The following is a 17,957-nucleotide window of genomic DNA, read 5'->3' as shown; positions in this document are numbered from 1 at the left end:
GTGGATCCTCTGTGTCAGTGAGGGATTGGCATGGACCGTACCGGTGGACCGGTTCTAAGTTGCTACTGGTATTCGCCAGAGCCCGCCGCAAAGTGGGATGGTCTTGCTGCGGCGGTAGCAACCAGGTCGTGTCCACCGGTAGCGGCTCAACCTCACTGACTGCTGAGACTGGCGTGGTACAAAAGGACAAGGCAAGAGCAAGGTCGGACGTAGCAGAAGGTCAGGGCAGGCAGCAAGGGTCGTAGTCAGGGGCAACAGCAGAAGGTCTGGAACACAGGCTAGGAACATACACAAACGTTTTCACTGGCACAAGGCAACAAGATCCAGCAATGCTGGGAAGGGGAAGTGAGGTTTAATAGGCATGGAGCAGATGGGAGCTAATTACACTGATTGGGCCAGGCACCAATTAGTGGTGCACTGGCCCTTTAAATCTTAGAGAGCCGGCGCGCGTGCGCCCTAGAGAGCGGAGCCGCGCACGCCAGGACGTGACAGCCGGGGAACGGGACAGGTAAGTAGATTGGGATGCGTCCCGCTATGCGAATCGCATCACCGCCGGCAGTGACAGTGCAGCGCTCCCGGTCAGCGGATCTGACCGGGGCGCTGCAGAGAGGAGAACGCCGCGAGCGCTCCGGGGAGGAGCAGGGACCCGGAGCGCTCAGCGTAACAAGTTGATTTAAAATTTTTTTTAGGGGGGGGGGGGTACCCCTATAAGAACTTTCAATGTAGAAACATACATTGTACATGCATTGATCGAAAGGTGCATGTATACATTTAGATGGTACTAGTTATTCATTTCAACCCATTAGGAAGCCAAAAGGTAGTATAAATAAGGTTATGTTGTCACTACTCCAAATTTGTACTCACTAAATTACAGTGGACTTGTCCTGCCACACCCTGACTCATAATTTAGGGTGTGTATTTATAAAGCTAGATAAACCAGATTAGGGATCATGTTCATAATACTTAGTTAAACTTAACCCAGGCCAAGAAAGCACAGGATTCTTGTCTGTGTTTGTACTTTGCATTAGCTGAGTATTAGGGGGATTTCATATTTTGTAACAAATTGTAATTTAAAGACAGCGGCTAAAAGTTTTGCAACCAACAGCTATCACATAAGGTTTGGTTTGGTCAGACATCCATACTATTTCTGTGGCAGAGTAGTGACCTGAAGGACACCTCTAAAACTAACCAGAAATTAGCATTTTGTTGTATATATAATAAAAAAGTCTAAATATGCCTGATATTCTTTTTCTCTAAAAGTCTTGGCAGCGTTTCTTCTTATGGAGACCTCCAGCTGCTAAAGGGAGTCTTGTAGGTCAGGCAATACTTGCTGGGAAAAAATGTATGCAAATTAGCTCTCTTCCAAACGGAAGAAAGCTGTCTCTTTAGTGCCACTTATTGGAGGTTGCTTCCCTGTACATTAACATCTGACCCCCATAAACAAGCATTCAAACCTGACTAGGGATTATGAGCCAAACTAGAATGTCTTCTGTAGACAACTTTCATATTGTACATCTGATGACAACCATATATATTAAAGTGTACCTGTCGTCAACAACATTTTCTAATATAATGTAGATAATATAATTATATGTATATTTGTAATATAAATTGGTTACTTCCTGTGAGGAGTCCAAATACAGCTATTGCCTGTGAGGAGTCCAAATACAGGAAGTGAGGACAAGACAAGCAGGGCTATATGCAGGCTCCTGGCTTGTCAATCATCCTCATGTGTGAGCCAGGAGCATGTCATGGAGCCTCAGTGCACAGAGCCCTGCTTGTCCACCCTCACTTCCTATATTTGGACTCCTCATAGAGACACCCAGACAATATCTGCAGGGACAAAAATATACATATTTTAAACCAATGTATATTACAAATATACATATAAAGGTATTATCTACATTATATAAAAAGTTTTTGTTGAGGACAGGTACACTTTAAATTGTTGTCTAGTTTCCTACAAAATGGAGTTACCTGGAGCTGATGGTGGTTGCCACACCTATAAAATCACAGCTTTATTTCTCAGCCAAGTGTCAAGAAGGCAGAGCTGAGCTGCCCAGTTGCAGCCAGCACTCTTCCTCACCTCGGGGCACCTCCTTTATTAACATACAGGGCTCTGTAAATCAAACAAGGGCCTAGGAGGTTCAGGGAAGAGAGTAGGTGTGCTTTGTCTGCAATTAAGAAGCTCAGCCCAGGAAAGGTCCAGTTTGCTTTTAGGATCCTGTAGTTCTTAACATCAAATACAGCTAATAATTAACCCCTAGAGGATGCAGGACATAACTGCACACCCTGGCTTCCTGGTATTTGGCACACCAGGACGTACATGTACATCCTGAGTCTCATTGCTCACTTCATATGGAGAACATCAGTGATCATGCTGATGTCTGCCATTAACACATTCAGGGTGTACAAGTAAGCCCTTGTATCCTGGTACTTAAGGACCAAGGGCGTACCTGTATGCCCTGATACCTTAAGCGGCTTTGAAACTAGTGCAGGAGCTGTGCTCGCTTCAGAGCAGTGAGTGTCAGCTACTATCAGTAGCCAGACAATCAAAGCTTATGACAGGCAGTGGCGATCCCGCTGCTATCCGGCATTTAAGTGAAAATGAAAGTTGCCGGTAGCTCAGTGGAGCTCACCGGACCCCTGCAATGTGATTTCTGGGATTTAGTAAACTAAAATGGCAGAGAATGATCCCCTTACCTGCCACCGATCTTAGCCAGGCTATATCTGTGGATCGCAGATCTCACTGTGTAATGCTATGCCAATGCTATATGCTAATGATTGCATATAAAAGTTCCCTATGGGGACTTGAAAAGTGTAAAATAAAAAATGTTTGTAAAATTATATAAACCCCCTCACCTAATTAAAAATCAAATCTCCCTTATTTTTCTATTTTACAAATTTTTTTTTTAATTAACATATTTGGAATTGCCATGTGTGTAATTTTTCAAACTATTAAAATACAATGTTCATCATCCTGAACAATAAAAATCAACGACCTCCAGACCAGTGGATAGTAGGGCGCTGAGGGACCAGGCAACAGTTGAACCAATCAGCTTTATTCCCAACATGCAACGCCAAAAAAAAATAAATCTGGAGCAGCAGAGCACCGATAACACTGATCAATCCTATGCTATGGCATAGCATTGATCAGCATATTGCATGGTATAGCCCCCTATGGGGGCTAAAAAAAAAAGTTTTAAAAAAAAGTTCAAGTTTATTAACCCCTTCCTAATAAAGTTGAATCCCCCGGGTGTGTATAAATGTTCCGCCGGGTGTGTATAAATGTTCAAACTATTAAAATATAAGGGAAGTTAAACCGCACGGTCGATGGCGTACACTTAAAAAAAAAATACCAAAGTCCAAAATTGTGCATTTCTGGCCACTTCATATACCATAAAAAATGTATTAAAAAAGTCAAAAAGATCAAAAAGTCCCATGAAAACAAAAATGGTACCAATAAAAACTACAGACTATGGCACAAACAATGCGCCCTGCATACGGAAAAATTAAAAAGTTATAAGGGTTAGAAGATGACAATTTTAAACATACTAATTTTGATGCATGTAGTTATAATTTTTTTTAAAGTAGTAAAACAAAATAAAACCTTTATAAGTTGGGTATCCTTGTGACCGAAGAAAAGGTGTAATTTTTACCGAAAATGTTACTGTGTAGAAATGCAAGCCCCCAGTTTTGCAACATCTGTAGGCGCACTGGTTGGAGAACATAGCCTTAGAAGTAGGAGTAAAGATGGCAGTGGGGAGGTACAGGTACGCCTTTGCCACCTGGAGGTAGAGGTACACCCTGGTGCATTAAGTCTCAGGTGGCAAGAGCGTACCTGTACCTCCATCTTTACTCCTACTGTAACTTCTAAGGCAATGTTCCCCAACCTACAGCTACAGCTGTTGCAAAACTACAACTCCCAGCATGCCCAAACAGCCAAAGGCTGTCTAGGCATGCTGAGAGTTGTAGATTTGAAACCTCTTGAGGCCCATTGATTTGCGAACATTGCCTTAGAAGTTACTAAATGATTAATGAGGTGGAGAGGACGTAGACACCAGCTGCTGCAGTCAAATACCTGGTGTCCTGGAAAGACGCAGCAGCCAGCAAGTGTCCTGCACGGTGCCACCGCCATCGCCAGTGGCATGGGTCAGAGGTGAGGCGCTCTGTTCTTCCTCGGCAGTCACTGTCGGAGGATGTCACTGTCGGAGGACTGTTGTCTTCCAGCGTGCCTACATGCGGCACATCTGGTCTTAAAGCAGCGGTAGCCTACGTTTTTCACTAATGCCACCGCTGCTTTAAGAAAATGAGCCCTCATAAATCCCTGTATACAGAAAAATAAAAAAAGTTATAGGGGTCAGAAAAGGAGAATTGTATGCCCCCCCCCCCCCCCCATAAGTTGCAAAGTTGCAGTTTTCTTATACATTTTAGCTGATTTTATGCTGATCACAACATTTGAAGTATTGAGGGGGCTTTGATAGACTAATTAGACCACCTTCTGGCAGACGAGTAGATCGCCAATATCACCGATCTGTCCTATTTCTATGCATAGCAATGAACAATTATAGCAATTAATAGTTCTCCTATGTAAAAAAAAGTTAAAAAAGACAATAAAAAATTAACTCACCCAATTTTCCCATTTTACAAAGAAAAACATAAAACAAATAAATATATTTAGTACTGGCGTGTGTGAAAATGTCCAAACTATTTAAATATAATATTATTAATCCCATGCAGTGAAAAGCCTACCGTAAGTGTAAAAAAATACCAAAATCCAAAACTGCAGATTTTTGGTCACATTACATCCCAGAAAAAAAAGGAATAAAGAGTGATCATAAAGTCACATATACACAAAAGTGATACCAATAAAAACTACAATCATGGTGTAAAAAATAAAAAATATTTTGGTAAAAAAAAGTTTTACTTTTATTTGGTTTTAAAGCAGTACAATAAAAGAAAAGCATGTAATCATGGGTATACTTTTAACCGTGTTGACCCACAGCATAAAGAACAGTTTTATGATATAGTGCACTGTGTAAATACTAAACCACCCAAAAAGTTGCAAGATTGCTGCTGTTTCCTTAAAGGGGTACTCCGGCCCTAAGACATCTTATCCCCTATTCAAAGGATAGGGGATAAGATGCCTGATCGCGGGGGTCCCGCCGCTGGGGACCCCCGTGATCTTGCATGCAGCACCCCGTTAGAATCAGTCCCCGGAGCGCGTTCGCTCTGGGTCTGATTACTGGCGATCACGGGGGCCGGAGCATTGTGATGTCACGGCCCCGCCCCCATGTGACATCACACTCCGCCCCCTGAATGCAAGCCTATGTGAGGGGGCGTGGCAGCTGTGACGCCCCCTCACATAGGCTTGCATTGCGTCATAGGCTTGCATTGCGTCATCACACGGGGACGGGGCCATGATGTCACAATGCTCCGGCCCCCGTGATCGCCAGTAATCAGACCCGGAGCAAACATGCTCCGGGGACTGATACCAACGGGGTGCGGCGTGCAAGATCGGGGGACCCCCGTGATAGGGGATAAGATGTCTTAGCACCGGAGTACCCCTTTAACCCCTTAAGGACAATAGACGTACTCCTACGCCCCCATTTCTGAGTCCTTAAGGACCGAGGACGTAGGAGTACGTCCTGTCCATTCCCGGCCCCCCGCCGCTAGCCGGAGGGGAGTCGGTGCCCGATGCCTGCTGAAATCGTTCAGCAGGCATCACGGCATATCGCCCAGGGGGGTCATTATGTCCAGCGATGTCCAGCGATCTGCGGTGATTCCGGGTCAATCGGGTCTCCAGTGACCCAAAATTACTGGCTGATCGGGGCCGTCAGAGACGGCCCCGAACAGCCATAGCCAGCAGGGGTGAGGGGGCACTGGTGCCACCTCACGATCGCCCTGATTCGTTGGCCGACCAATCAGGGCACCTGCTGCGGGTGTCACTCCCGCAACCCGCTCCGCCCCTCTTCCGGAGGACGTGTGCGGGAAGAAGACCCCCGTGTCAATGTTGGGATCGGGGCCCCAGGAGCAGCGGCAGCAGCGAGGGACTGACCTGATGCGGCGTAGAGCAGCAGCAGGAGGTGAGTGACAGCCTCCTGCTGTTGCTTAGCAACAGCTCCCAGCATGCAAAAAGGGCATGCTGGGAGCTGTAGTTATGCAACAGCAGGAGGCAGACCACCACAACTCCCAGCATTCCCTTATGGGCATGCTGGGACTTATGGTTTTGCAACAGCTGGAGGCACATTTTTTCTATGGAAATCAGCTAAAGTGCATGCTGGGAGTGGTAATGGTGCATTTGCTGGTTGCATAACTACAACTCCCAGCATGTTCGTTGGCTGTCGGTGACTGCTGAGAGTTGTAGTTTTGCAACAGCTGAAGGCACACTGAGTTAAGTAGCAAACCAGTGTGTCTCCAGCTGTTGCATAACTACAAGACCCAGCATACCCTTCCGCTGTCCGTACATGCTGGGGGTTGTAGCTTTTGCAACAGCTGAAGGCACACTGGTTGCAAAACACTGAGTTTGTTACCAAACTCGGTGTTTCACAACCAGTGTGCCTCCAGCTGCTGCAAAACTACAACTCCCAGCATGCACTGATAGGCCGTATCTTCTGCCGCAGCTCAAACTGCCAGCGAGACACTACTCTGAACCCCTGCCTGTGCGACTGTACCCTAAAAACACTGCACTACACTAACAAAAAATAAAATAAAAAGTAAAAAACACTACATATACACATACCCCTACACAGCCCCCCTCCCCAATAAAAATGAAAAATGGCTGGTACGCCACTGTTTCCAAAACGGAGCATCCAGCTGTTGCAAAACTACAACTCCCAGCATGCACTGATAGACCGTACATGCTGGGAGTTGTAGTTTTGCAACAGCTGGATGTTTCTCTCCCCCCCCCCCCCCAATGTGAATGTACAGGGTATACTCACATGGGCGGAGGTTTACAGTAAGTATCCGGCTGCAAGTTTGAGCTGCGGCAAATTTTCAGCCGCAGCTCAAACTGCCAGCGAGAAACTACTGTGAACCCCCGCCCATGCAACTGTAACCTAAAAACACTACACTACACTAACAAAAAATTAAATAAAAAGTAAAAAACAGTACATATACACATACCCCTACACAGCCACCCTCCCCAATAAAAATGAAACACGTCTGGTACGCCACTGTTTCCAAAACAGAGCCTCCAGCTGTTGCAAAACAACTACTCCCAGTATTGCCAGATAGCCAGTGACTGTCTAGGCATGCTGGGAGTTTTACAACAGCTGGAGGCACCCTGTTTGGGAATCACTGGCGTAGAATACCCCTATGTCCACCCCTATGCAAGTCCCTAATTTAGGCCTCAAATGCGCATGGCGCTCTCACTTTGGAGCCCTGTCGTATTTCAAGGCAACAGTTTAGGGCCACATATGGGATATCACAGTACTCGGGAGAAATTGTGTTACAAATTTTGGAGGGTATTTTCTGCTATTACCCTTTTTAAAAATGTAAAATTTTTGGGAAAACAAGCATCTTAGGTAAAAAAATAATTTTTTTTTACATATACAAAAGTCGTGAAACACCTGTGGGGTATTAAGGTTCACATTACCCCTTGTTACATTCCCCGAGGGGTCTAGTTTCCAAAATGGTATGCCATGTGTTTATTTTTTTTGCTGTTCTGGTACCATAGGGGCTTCCTAAATGCGGCATGCCCCCAGAGCAAAATTTGCTTTCAAAAAGCCAAATGTGACTCCTTCTCTTCTGAGACCTGTAGTGCGCCAGCAGAGCAATTTTCACCCCCAAATGGGGTGTTTTCTGAATCGGGAGAAATTGGGCTTCAAATTATGGGGGGTATTTTCTGCTATTGCTAATGCTGTCCTGGCACCATAGGGGCTTCCTAAAGGTGACATGCCCCCCCCAAAACCATTTGTCACTCCTTCCCTTCTGAGCCCTCTACTGCGCCCACTGAACAATTAACATAGACATATGAGGTATGTCCTTACTCGAGAGAAATTGGGTTTCAAATACAAGTAAAAATTTTCTCCTTTTTACCCCCTGCAAAAATTCAAAAATTGGGTCTACAAGAACATGCGAGTGTAAAAAATGAAGATTTTGAATTTTCTCCTTCACTTTGCTGCTATTCCTGTGAAACACCTAAAGGGTTAATACACTTACTGAATGTCATTTTGAATACTTTGGGGGTGTAGTTTTTATAATGGGGTCTTTTATGGGGTATTTCTAATATGAAGACCCTTCAAATCCACTTCAAAACGGAACTGGTCCCTGAAAAATAGTGAGATTGAAAATGTTGTGAAAAATTTCAAAATTGCTGCTGAACTTTGAAGCCCTCTGGTGTCTTCCAAAAGTAAAAACTCATAAATTTTATGATGCAAACATAAAGTAGACATATTGTATATGTGAACCAAAAATTTTTTTATTTTGAATATCCATTTTCCTTACAAGCAGAGAGCTTCAAAGTTAGAAAAATGCAAAATTTTCATTTTTTTTCATCAAATTTGGGGATTTTTCACCAAGAAAGGATGCAAGTTACCATAAAATTTTACCACTAAATTAAAGTAGAATATGTCACGAAAAAACAATCTCGGAATCAGAATGATAACTAAAAGCATTCCAGAGTTATTAATGTTTAAAGTGACAGTGGTCAGATTTGCAAAAAACGCTCTGGTCCTTAAGGTGTAAAATGGCCTGGTCCTTAAGGGGTTAAGGGGTAAAACACAGTCACCGTTGGTTGAATACTGTTTAGCATGTCTACCCAATGCAGAATGCTACTCTATTGATGGGATAAACGTATAGGTCTTTATGGATCTATTTAATCATAAGGTATGGCCACATGACATGATTTATTGCAGCTTTGTTCTACTGATTCAAATGTAAGAAAACAAACACTGATATCTCAATGTAGCATGAAAAATCTATTCAGTATTCATGCTGACAGATATACTGTTTGGATCTGTCTGCTGGAACTATACCATGGCTGATGCTAATAAGCCCACATACAGATACTCTATGTTTCAGCAGAAAATTCCTGCCTGAGTTCTCATTCTCTTAAATGACCACCAATGTAATAATGGCCATTGGATCCCGTGTAGACTTTATCATTCAGTTGTCCCAAACTCCCACATAAAAGTTTTGTCATAACAACTACTGAATAGCTACATACAAATACAGAATTCTGCTTCTCTAAAGGATTGGTGGCTTGAAATGTCAATTTATACTCAAAAGTTGCATTTAACAAGTATGCAAGATAGCCTTACAGTTAATCCAAATGGAGAAACTATTTGGTTTTGTCAGTCATTCTTAAAGAGACAACCTTATATCACATGATCAAATTAATCACATAATTGTAATGGGGGAAAGCACATAAACTGCATAAAAAAAGCACTAAGTACAAGACACCGCATTGGCCTTTTTTTTTTTTTTTTTTTTAAGTAAAAAATGCCACAAAAACTGTAGATGTGTGTATTAGAGATGAGCGAACTTACAGTAAATTTGATTCGTCACGAACTTCTCGGCTCGGCAGTTGATGACTTTTCCTGCGTAAATTAGTTCAGCTTTCAGGTGCTCCGGTGGGCTGGAAAAGGTGGATACAGTCCTAGGAAAGAGTCTCCTAGGACTGTATCCACCTTTTCCAGCCCACGGGAGCACCTGAAAGCTAAACTAATTTATGCAGGAAAAGTCATCAACTGCCGAGCCGAGAAATTCGTGACAAATCGAATTTACTGTAAGTTCGCTCATCTCTAGTGTGTATATTTTTTGTCTGTCTTCCTTCTCCAACAGGGCAATCTTCTTTTTCTCATAGTGAGTAATTAAGATAAATAACTTTAATATGTTAACAATAAAATCCATCAAAATGTGCTAATAAAGATTTCCAAAATATAGTCAGCATTTCTACTTTTTGTGGAAATTATAAATTATGGTATATACATACCTGTCACATGGAGGAGGAAAGTCTACTGTATGAATAGGTTTCTGTAAAATACAGAATACCACAAAGAATGATAGCAACCATCGTGTCCAGTCCATGATATGCCTCAGAGAGTACTGCAAGCTATGTTTCTTCTCCAAAGTCTAGGCAGAATAATGATTGCTATGAGTTATTAATAGTCTTTTTTTGGCATTCAGCCCTGTGTCCTCTTTCTCTTACGCCCATGTGCTTTGTCACTTAAACCACTTATTTCTATGCAACATAACAACCTTATGTCCTGATCTAAGTACAAAGTCTCGACCCTTCAGAGAAATGTTCTCTGTATCAGCAGTTCAAGATACAGTGTAATGTGAAAAAAGCAAAGTGTGCTGAGCTATGCTCACTGCACATTCTAAAATTTGATTTCAAGGGGTTATCCAGCTCTTCAAAATTGATGACCTATTCTCCAGATAGGTCATCAGTATTAGGCTGGCGAGGGTCCCACTCCCAGCCTCCATGCAGATCATCTGTTTGAAGGAGTCATGGCGCTCAGCGAGTGCCAGAGCCTTTTAAATGTTTACATTTAAACAAGATGATGCTACAGTTTATTGGACTGCTGTTACAAAAAGTATGGGAACTCAATGATCAGGGGGACAGACAGGCAGATCTGTCACAAAGACCGGGTTTGTCAAACAGTGTATTGTCTTCCTGGCACTCGAGTTCGGCACATTGCGGTATTGGGTTGACAGATTACTGGAAGGGGCTAGAGTAGACTCTGGTCTTTTTTCAACCTTATGAACTATGATGCGGGCAGAAGAAGGGCATATTTAAATATTAAAGAGGCTGCTTCAAACAGATGACCAGCCGAGCAGGGATGCTGGGAATCAGACGCTTACTGATCTAATATTAATGGAGGAGACGCCATTAGATATATAAAAATGAATAGCCCCTTTCAATCGTGATAGATACAAACCCAAATTTTAAAGGGGTACTCCGGCCCTAAGACATTTTATCCCTTATCCAAAGGATAGGGGATAAGATGCCTGACAGTGGGGATCCTGCTACTGGGGATCCCCGCAATCTCTCATGCAGCACCCACCTGTCTCAGCAATGATCACTCCGTGTCTAAAGCCTCACGATCCCCCACGATCTGTCACGACCCCTTCCATAGACTTGCATTGAGGGGGCCGGACGTGACATCACAAGGGTGCGAGGTCGTGATATCACGATACTCCGGTTCCGTGGTCGTGAGGCTTCAGAGACGGAGCGATCATTACTTCGTGCAGCTGAGACAGGTGGGTGCTGCATGAGAGATTGCGAGGGTCACCAGCAGCGGGACCCTCATCATCAGAGATCTTATCCCCTATGTCTTAGGCCCGGAGTGCTCCTTTAAGTAGACTAGTAAAAAACAAAAAGTACTTTATTTTTACAACACTTGTGACAACTTTTCACTGCCTAAGAAAGTAAGCAGGACAGAGTTCGAGAAATAAATGGTCCTAAACATGTTTTTAATACACTACAGGCAGACATTCAACTAGGGACTCTGTTACAGATTTAGCAGGAGCTTCAAGTTGCTCTTTTCACATTTGAAATTTTTCACTTCTGGTCTTACCAAGGCAATATCTAAAGGATCTGCAGACAAATCTGTTAGAATGCAAGGTACATTTTGTCCTATTTGGGAACCTTATCTACACTTTTGATCACTGATTACAGAATCCTTTTTTCCCATCCACTAGTTTGTAAAACATAACTTTTATTTATTTATTTATTTAGTGCCTTAGAAAAGATTAAACACTAGGGATGTCCCGATACTGATTCTAGTATCGGTAACGGGGCCGACACTAGCCATTGCCCTGGTATCGGGGACTCATTCAATGTCCCCGATACCAAATATGATACCTGCTGCCGCTCCGCTGCCCCATCCTCCCGTCCGCATAATGGCGTTCTATTGAGGAGCATGTGACACACACGTCACTCCACCTCCTCCACTGCACCCAGCGTAACGCTACGGAGGAAGCAGAGTGACGTATATGTCACATGCTCCTCCATAGAACTCCATTATGTGGACGGGAGAACGGGGCAGCAGCACCCGTCAGAGGACAGACGCAGGTGTGCTGTTTACAAGGGTGGGGGCTGCGGTCTACAGGGGGCCTGCTAATAATGTCTAAAGGGGGGGCCTTGATGTTTACAAGGGGGGCTGCGTCTACAAGAGGGCTGCTACTAACATCTGCAGGGGGGCTGCTGTCTAAAGGGGGACCTGCTGTCTACAAGGGGGGCTGCGGTCTACAGGGGGACTGCTGTCTAAAGGGGGGTTTGCTGTCTATGAGGGGGGCTGCGGTCTACAGGAGGGCTGCTACTAACATCTGCAGTGGGGCTGCTGTCTAAAGGGGGCCCTGCTGTCTACAAGGGGGGCTGCAGTTAAAGGGGGGCTGCGGTCTACAGGAGGGCTGCTACTAACATCTGCAGGGGGGCTGCTGTCTAAAGGGGGCTTGCTGTCTACAAGGGGGCTGCGGTCTACAGGGGGGCTGCTACTAATGTCTACAGGAGGCTGCCGCTAGTGTCTGCAAGGGGATACTACCTAATATTAAAGGCAATCTTACAGCAGAGTCATCTGCACTAACTTGAATTTATAGGTAGATATAGGTACCATGTGGTTATCGGTCTCGCCTATAATGCAAATTTTTTGTTCTGCTCAATGGAGAAAAGAGGAATCTTGGCTCATATTACAGCAGCCGCCTCCATTGTGCACAACAAGGAACCCACATATCATACGGTAAGCAGTGCCAGAGACCGGGTCACCCTGGTGTCAGATTCCCTTTAAAATAAAAGTACTCGTACTTGGTATCGACGAGTACTAGAATTAAAGTATCAGTACTCATACTCGGTCTTAAAAAAATGGTATTGGGACATCCCTATTAAAAACCTAAACCCACTGGTCTCATCGGTGTATAAACAAATGTGTAGAAAGCCACACAACAGTGGCTTTTCTCAAGGGCAAATGGGTAAATGGCGTGCAAACTTATCTGACCAGGGTTTTTATAACCTCCTACAATGATGTTACCACTCAAGTATATACACCCCTCCCATTAAATATTCAGCCACACACATTGGTTCACTTGTGATTGACACAATCGGTTGCCAATCATAGCATCACATAACTAGCCTATACAATGCTCCCACCATTGCTACTTCCATCCACTACTTCCTCCAGGACCCTTCGCTAATGCTGGACATCACCAATCGTGGTGATACTGGCATTAACCCCTTAGAAGTAACAATCAAAGTTGATTGCAGCGTCTAAAATATAAAAAAAAAAAGAAATCCCCGTGGAGCTGATAGGAACCACCGCGTCCTTACCTGCCTTCTCGTCATCCGATCAGTGCTCCTATGCTCCAGTCAGCCATGGCAAGCTGGAGCAATGGTGCACCGATAACAATGATTAATACTATGCTATGGCATAGCATTGTTCATTGTATGCAATTGTAACGGGTCACGGCAGGCAGTGGATCCTCCGGGCCTGTGTGGATGATGACGTGAGCCGTGCCAGGGAGCAGAGTCTAAGGTGCCACAGGTTTTCACCAGAGCCTGCCGCAAAGCGGGATGGTCTTGCTGTGGCAGGCGGCACCCAGGTCGCTACCCCTGGCACGACTCATCCACACATGTTGCTGGGATGTGGCGTGGCACAGAAGGAAACTGGCAAGACAAGGTCAAGGTAGCAGTCGGTCAGAGCAGGAGACACAGTGCAGGGTCAGATAACGGAACAAGGATCTGGTACACAGAAAACCGGACCACAGAAACACAGTAGCTTTCTCTAGGGCACAAAGGCAACAAAGATCCGTCAGGGAACAGGGAGGAGCTGATACTTAAAGACAGGGTGCAGGAGTGAACACTTAATTAAATGAGTGCTGGCCCTTTAAATGCAAGAGCTCCGGCGCGTGCGTGCCCTAGGAGGCGGGGGCACGCGTGCCGGGGCTGTAAGGACAAGAAGACCAGGGAGGTGAGTGATGGGCTGGGATTCGCATGCGGCATGCGCATGCTGGCAGCGGAGATGAGACAAGAGAGCGCTCATGGCCAGCGTGCATGGCCGGAGCGCAGATGTTACAGTACCCGCCCCCCCCCCTTTTGGTCTCCCCCTCTTCTTTGGAACTCAGAAAGTTCCCCACTACATGACACCAAGGGGTTTCTGGAATGGGCAAAGGCTGTAAGGGACTTGCAGGTTTCTGTTGTGGAGTCTTCCGTCTTCTAAGATGACCAATTGGCAAAGAAGAATGTCCCCAAATGAAGACTTTACGTCCGAGTTGTACAGGCACAGAAGATATCACAGGATGAACATTATGCCTTGGCGTGGAGTCCAATCCTGCAACTTTGGAGGATCTGGAAAGAGCGTTGGCTCTGAGGCTTTTGTTAGCAGGCCTACGAGGAGGCAATATTGTCCCAGCATGTGATTTCACCAGATTTCCAGTCAAGTTGTGCCAGACGAGGTAATCGCCGTGTTCGGGCAGGTTCTTTTTCCAAAGGAAGTTCTAAATGCCTCTCGGCAAAACGCACATCAATTCGAGTGGCTAAATGGATGTTTGCTCAGATTAGTCAGAGAATCTCGTGCAGCAATAGCATCCTTGATTCTAGAGGAAAATCCATTTTTAAAGGTAGCGCACAAGGCCTCATCGTTCCAAGCAAGTTCAGAGGCAAGTGTGCGGAACTGAACCGCGTAGTCGCCAACGGAGGAGTTCCCTTGGCAGAGGTTCAGAAGAGCCGTCTCGGCCAAGGAGGCTCGCGCGGGTTCTTCAAATGCATTGCGGAATTCTGCAAGGAAGGCCAACAGGTTCAAGATCTCTACGATCCCAGAGAGGAGTAGCCCAGGCTACAGCTTTTTCAGACAGTAGACTGACCACAAACACCACTTTACCATGCTCCGTCGGGAACAGATCCGCCATGAGTTCTAGATGGATAGAATACTGTGTCACAAAGCCTCTATACAGCTTGTGATCCCTGTCATACTTAGAAGGCAAGGACAAATGAAGGTTGGTCCTGGGAGAAGCTGCAGACACAGGAGGAGGCTCAGGAACAGATGGCTATTGCTGTTGTTGCTGCTGAGCGGCAAGAAGCTGTTGCACCATTGCTAAGAGTTGATTCAGTTGTTGCACCTGACAGGCTAACTGCTGCAACTGTTGAGCCATGACGGTGGAAAGCTCCGAGACATCTGGCAAAGCACCCCAGCAGGATCCATGGCCGGATCTTACTGTAACGGGTGCCGTGCCAGGGAGCGGAGTCTAAGGTGCCGGAGCTGCAAGGACAGGAAGACCAGGGAGGTGAGTAATGGTCTGGGATTCGCATGCGGGCACGTCCTGCGATGTAAATCCTAGCCCCGACGGCAGCGGGGACAAGACAAGAGAGCGCTCACGACCAGTGTGTCTGGCCGGAGCGCAGATCTTACAGTAAACTAATGATTGCATGTAATAGTCCCTTCCCTAAAAAAAAGTTTTAATCACCCCCCTTTTTCCCATTTAAAAAAAACCCATGTAAACAAAAATAAATATACATATGGTACTGCTGCGTGCATAACTATAAAAATTGAATTTTAACTAACCCCATGGTCAATGGCGTATATGTAAAAAAACATACCAAAGTCCAGAATTGTGTATTTTTTGGTCACTTCGTATGCCTTAAATGGGCACTGTCATGAACCTTTTTTTGATATGTTGTAGTACTTATGTACTACAACATATCTCTAATACACATACATTTTTTTTTAGTTTTTTGCTTCAAATATTGTATTTTATATTTGAAAAACGGCCACAAGGGGTCTCCCTCATACTGGCCGGCTGTAGCCTGCCGTGACGTCACAACTGAATTCGGACCGATGCCGGTCTTGGTGGTGAGCACGGCAGGTGGGCGATGCTCCTATACTCCTCCTCCCTGGATAACACTACACTGCTAAACAGGGAGGAGGAGACCTCGGAGCAGCCTGCCGTGCTATTGGCCGCTCATCTATGCGCGCTCTCGACGGAAGCGCAGCATAGATGAGCTAAGGGCGGAAGTCAGCCCCCCCCCAACAGGCATCAGTGACATTGCGCATGCTGGGGAAGTCTGCCTGGTAAGTGAGCACACTACCAGGCAGATAAAAATATATTTCTAAGGGGGTAAAAACATTTTTAAAGGCAGGGATCAGGCTAGGGATAGATGGAAAATAGGCAGCGACAGAAACATTATTTTGTTACATGGTGGGAGCTACTCTTTAAAATTTTTTTATAAAAAGCGATCAAAAAGTCCCATCAAATAAAAATAGTACCAATAAAAAGAACAGATCACTGTGCAAAAAATAAGCCCTCTTACATCCCGTATATGGAATAATAAAAAAGTTAGGGGTCATAAGGACAATTTTAAACATGCAAATTTTCGTATAAAAAGTTATTCATTTTTTAAAAGAAGTGAAACTAAATAAAACTGTTATGGCTCTGCCCTCCGCTGCTGGCAGTGCCGTGGCTCGCATTACGGGAGGCACCCGAATGCGAGCCCCTGACTGCCACTTACCTTCCGTCCCGTCTTCTTCTGGTCCCGCTGGCTCTTCTCATGTTGCGGAACTTGCTCGCTTGCGAACCCCGCTCTGTTCCTCTTCTCCTGCCCATCTCGGGCGGAGTGCGCATCCCCACCTTCTAGGGCGTGCGCGCATCGGCTTTTCTAAATTTTTAAAGAACCAGTGCACCAATAATTGGTGCATGTCCCAAACCTACCCTATTTAGTTCTGGCACTTCCTCCTGTTCCCTGCCTGATCTTTGTGACCTAGTTGCCAAGAGAAAGCGTTTATATTGTGTCTTGCCTTGCCGTGTATCTGATCCCTTGCTACATTTACTGCCCTTGCTCCTGTGTCACCTGCCTTCTGACCTTCTGCTCCGTGAACTGACCTTGCTCCTGTGCCGCCTGCCTTATGACCTCCTGCTACATGACCTGGCCTTGTTTGATTGCCGCCTGTCCTGACCTCCTGCCAGTCATAACTACGTCTGTGCCTCATCCTTCCTGTGCCTCGTTATACCTCGGCTGCTTGTTGGGACGAGTCGTATCAGGGGTAGCGACCTGGATGCCGCCTGCCGCAGCAAGTCCATCCTGCTTTGCGGCGGGCTATGGTAAAAAAAACAGCGTCACCTTCGACTCCGCTCCCTGGTACGGCCTAAGTCATCTTTCTCACAGGTCAGTGGATCCACCTACCTAAGCCGTAACAAAAGCCTATATAATTTGGCTATCGTTGTAACAGTATGGACCTACAGAATAAAGATAATGTGGCATTTTTGTTTAGTTTTTTCAACTTTGCCCCACATTTTTTTTTGTTTTGCCGTAGATTTTGTGGTGTAATGATTAATGTCATTACAAAGTAAAATTGGTGGCGTAAAAACAAGGCATCATATAGGTCTGTAGGTGAAAATTAAAGGGTTAATAAGGGTACTGAGGGGACCTTTCTACATACTGTAGTGACCTTGCTACCTATTACGGAGAGCTACCAAAACCCTACCCCCCAACCCATTTAACTACCCATTTTACTACATGGGACACGAAATGTGCATTGTAACTGTTTGGGGCACTGTAAATTGGAGACTTGAATTAAAAGGCACAAGACATCATCTACTGCTTGCATAAAAAAAAAAAAAAAAGACCCTGTATTCCTCGTTTTGTTAGGCTTTGCATTTGTGGTTTATTGTTATTACTGTCACATATGTTAATACTGTTAGGTATTACTTTCAATGACCTGCAATAAAAAGATTCATTGTTTTGTACTCTATTACTTTTTATAGCCTGGGATAGGTGTCCATTATCTATTGAATGTTATCGGAGACATTTCATCAACTTTAAATGACATCTGCAATGAACAAAACTTATCCCCTATCCACAGGATAGGGGTTAAGTGTCTGATCGCGGGGGTCCGGCCGCTGGATTGCCACTGCATTGCCCCCTCCACATCCCCTCCCCATACAGCTCTATGGGAGAGGCGGGGAAGCACGAATGCTGCCTCCCTGCCTCTCCCAAAGAGATACATGGAGGAGGCATGTCGGCC

At 45.1% G+C, this 17,957-nt stretch overlaps 1 protein-coding gene across 9 annotated transcripts in view; it reads right to left on the bottom strand.

Moving 5' to 3' along the window:
- The window catches only part of TREH (trehalase), a 120,004-nt gene that overhangs the window by 69,753 nt on the left and 32,294 nt on the right, over positions 1-17,957 (bottom strand). For 7 of the 9 annotated variants that reach the window (XM_056544786.1, XM_056544791.1, XM_056544789.1 and 4 more), the window contains one exon: positions 9,938-10,077. The exons of 1 other annotated variant lie outside the window; for it this stretch is intronic. In XM_056544786.1, the coding sequence (XP_056400761.1) occupies positions 9,938-10,077 (140 nt within the window). Of the gene's footprint in view, positions 1-9,937; positions 10,078-14,819; positions 15,019-17,957 lie in introns of those variants that run through there. One more of the 9 variants, XM_056544788.1, reaches the window with a different exon arrangement.

Source organism: Hyla sarda, chromosome 10 (genome assembly GCF_029499605.1).
Source record: "Hyla sarda isolate aHylSar1 chromosome 10, aHylSar1.hap1, whole genome shotgun sequence".
NCBI lineage: Eukaryota > Metazoa > Chordata > Amphibia > Anura > Hylidae > Hyla > Hyla sarda.
This window is presented reverse-complemented; position numbering and strand designations above follow the sequence as displayed.